The following is a 2,918-nucleotide window of genomic DNA, read 5'->3' on the forward strand; positions in this document are numbered from 1 at the left end:
TCCCACTGTCCCAGGCTGCTCCAAGCCCCAATGTCCAGCCTGGCCTTGGACACTGCCAGGGATCCAGGGGCAGCCCCAGCTGCTCTGGGCACCCTGTGCCAGGGCCTGCCCACCCTCCCAGGGAACAATTCCTGCCCAATCTCCCATCCAGCCCTGCCCTCTGGCACTGGGAAGCCATTCCCTGGCTCCTAGCCCTCTGCAGCCATTGTCCCCAGTCCCTCTCCAGTTTTTCCAGGGCTTCCTGATATCCCTGTTGTCCCAGGCACCATTCTGAAGCCACCCCTTGCTGGGTATCTGCAGTAGCAGTGGGGTGGTGGGAAATTAGCTCTGGCCTCCAGGCAAGTCCAAGGCACCAGTCCCAGCCTGGCCACAGCCAAATGGGCCAGTGGGGCCCTGTGGGGCAGGATTAGCTGGAGCTGATACAGAAATTTACAGCCCAGAGTGGCTGCAAAAGGCCATTGCCATGACAGACTCTCCCCATGCAGAGGCTACAAGACCCTAATCCGATTAAGTGGCTGATTCACCTGCTGTTATCCCTTTTCTACTGTGCCCATCTGAAGGGATTTAGAGGTTAAAGAGCTGCTGTGGGGATAAACCATTAAAGGGATCAATACAGGAGAGCAGCATGGAATGGGCCTGCATGAATGAAAATTACTTCAGCCTCTCTTCCTCCTGTTTCCTCTGCCTTCCTCCTGTTTCCTCTGCCTTCCTCCTTCCCCCCTCAGCTCTTTATGGCCATCATTAACCATCCCATAAAAAGTCACCCTGCTCCCACACCAGTAAAACCAGACCCTGATGGGTGACAGCGTGGGGCCAGGCCTGCAGGCTTCTCACCACAAGCCACGTCTCTGCCTGTTTTCCACAGGCTCCAGAAACCCAACATATATTAACCACATTTTAAAAATAATATTAATGCTGCAGTTAACACTCTCCTCCAGCCTCTGTGTTTGATGTTGTCCTGCCTGTCCCAGGTTCACCCTCCTGCTGCCCCTCCCTGAGCTTTTCCCTGCTGCTGGTTCAGATGCAGCAGAAAAGCATCATTATCTTTTCCCTTTCAAAGTTCAGCCTTGCAGAGCTGAAAATGAATCTTCTATCAGAGGCAAGGCTAAGAACAGCCCCAGATGCAGCCTGGGTTTTAATTTCAATGCCAGGGAATTCAGGCTGCAGAGAAGTAATAAATGCAGAGGCCACCAAGGCCATTTATTGTCATCCCCAGCTGGGCGAGCAGCTGCCAGCCAGCGCTGCTGGCCTCACGTGGTGGGAATGTCTGCTTGGGAATTTAGGGCTGCACGTATTCCATTCCACTCTTTGTAGGTCTGTTTGATGAATTTGGACAACTTCTGGAGTCTTCAGATCTCTTTAGAAGCCAGGGTGTGTCCTGTCCCTGCTCTGTAGGTGAGGAGCTCAGCCAGTGCTGGGCACCTGACGATACCTTTATCTGCTCCACACAGCCCTACTCCCTGGGCTATCAGAGCCTGCCTGGGGCTGCTGAGAGGGCCTGGGCCTCTCCCACCATCCAGAAATGGGAAAAATTAATAATGTCTCATCAAACCCTGTGCTGAGGAGCTAAAATGTGACTACAGACGTGATCACAGTGATGGGCTTGTGCCACTGTGTCTCCAGTGAGATCACAGGATCCCAGACTGGGTTGGCTTGGCAGGGACCTTAAAGCCCATCCAGTGCCACCCCTGCCATGGCAGGGACACCTTCCACTGTCCCAGGCTGCTCCAAGCCCCAATGTCCAGCCTGGCCTTGGACACTGCCAGGGATCCAGGGGCAGCCCCAGCTGCTCTGGGCACCCTGTGCCAGGGCCTGCCCACCCTCCCAGGGAACAATTCCTGCCCAATCTCCCATCCAGCCCTGCCCTCTGGCACTGGGAAGCCATTCCCTGGCTCCTGTTTCTGCCTGCCCATGTAAAAAGTCCCTCTCCAGCCTTCTCAGATCAATGGACCAATATCAGTCTGTAATTGGAATATCTCAGAGGCCTGGATGAGACTTCCTAAACTGCCCACACACAGACCCAAAGTCACAGATGCAAAGAATCATGGAATGGTTTGGGTTGGAAGAGACCATGAAGATCACCCAGTTCCAGCTCCCTGCTGAGGGCAGGGACACCTTCTACTGGACCAGGTGGCTCCAAGTCCCATCCAACCTGGCCTGCAACGATTCCAGTGTCCGTGGTTTTGTCTGGATGCCTGACACCTCAAGCATCCTGGCTTTGCCTTTCTGAGCATGGGAGCACAGCTTCACTCGAGGCCTGGAAACCAGGAAAACACCTGTGCAGGTGACAGCCAGAGTCCAACATAAGCCTTTAGCCAGACCTCACCCTGGTGGAAATGGATGTTGCTGATCGGGCTCTGACATGGCAGGGTCCTGCTGGCCTTGTGCAAGACTTTTCTCAGCAGGGAGATGCCACTGAGGGGCTCACTCTGGACACACATGGAAAGAGCAGAGGAGCCTGTTCACAGCTGCAGCCCACCCTTTCATCCCACACAGCTATTCCTGGAAACCTGGAGCTGAGGAGGCGACCTCTGCTTCCCTGACACCATCCCTGCAAGTGTCCAAGGCCAGGCTGGACAGGGCTTGGAGCAACCTGGTCTAGTGGAAGATCCCCTGTCCATGGCAGGGGGTGGAACAAGAGGACCTTTAAAGTCCTTTCCAACCCAGGCAATTCCATGATTCTAAAGGACCTCTCTGAGGGGTCTGTGCCTGCTGCAGGGATGGGTGGAATGTCCATGCCTGCGGTGAACAGACAGCCAGGGGTGAAGGAGAGGGAGATAAGAGGGTCCTGTGTCCTGAGCCAGCCTGTTAAGGGACTCACAGGGCTTTCCACACCTCACTGCAGAGTGACCACTGCACAGACAGCCTGAGCGCCCGCTGGGGACCCCCGCCCGTGCCAGCCAATGGGCCCGCTGCAG

General features: G+C 55.4%; 1 protein-coding gene across 1 annotated transcript in view; it reads left to right on the forward strand.

Moving 5' to 3' along the window:
* Positions 1–2,232: 2,232 nt before the first annotated feature.
* The window catches only part of LOC103624068 (hemoglobin subunit rho), a 2,014-nt gene continuing 1,328 nt past the window's right edge, over positions 2,233–2,918 (forward strand). Inside the window, exon 1 of the mRNA XM_017744508.1 lies at positions 2,233–2,284. Within this exon, the coding sequence (XP_017599997.1) occupies positions 2,233–2,284 (52 nt within the window). The remainder of the gene's footprint in view (positions 2,285–2,918) is intronic.

The sequence above is a fragment of the Corvus brachyrhynchos genome, unplaced genomic scaffold (genome assembly GCF_000691975.1).
Source record: "Corvus brachyrhynchos isolate BGI_N302 unplaced genomic scaffold, ASM69197v1 scaffold511, whole genome shotgun sequence".
NCBI classification, from domain to species: domain Eukaryota; kingdom Metazoa; phylum Chordata; class Aves; order Passeriformes; family Corvidae; genus Corvus; species Corvus brachyrhynchos.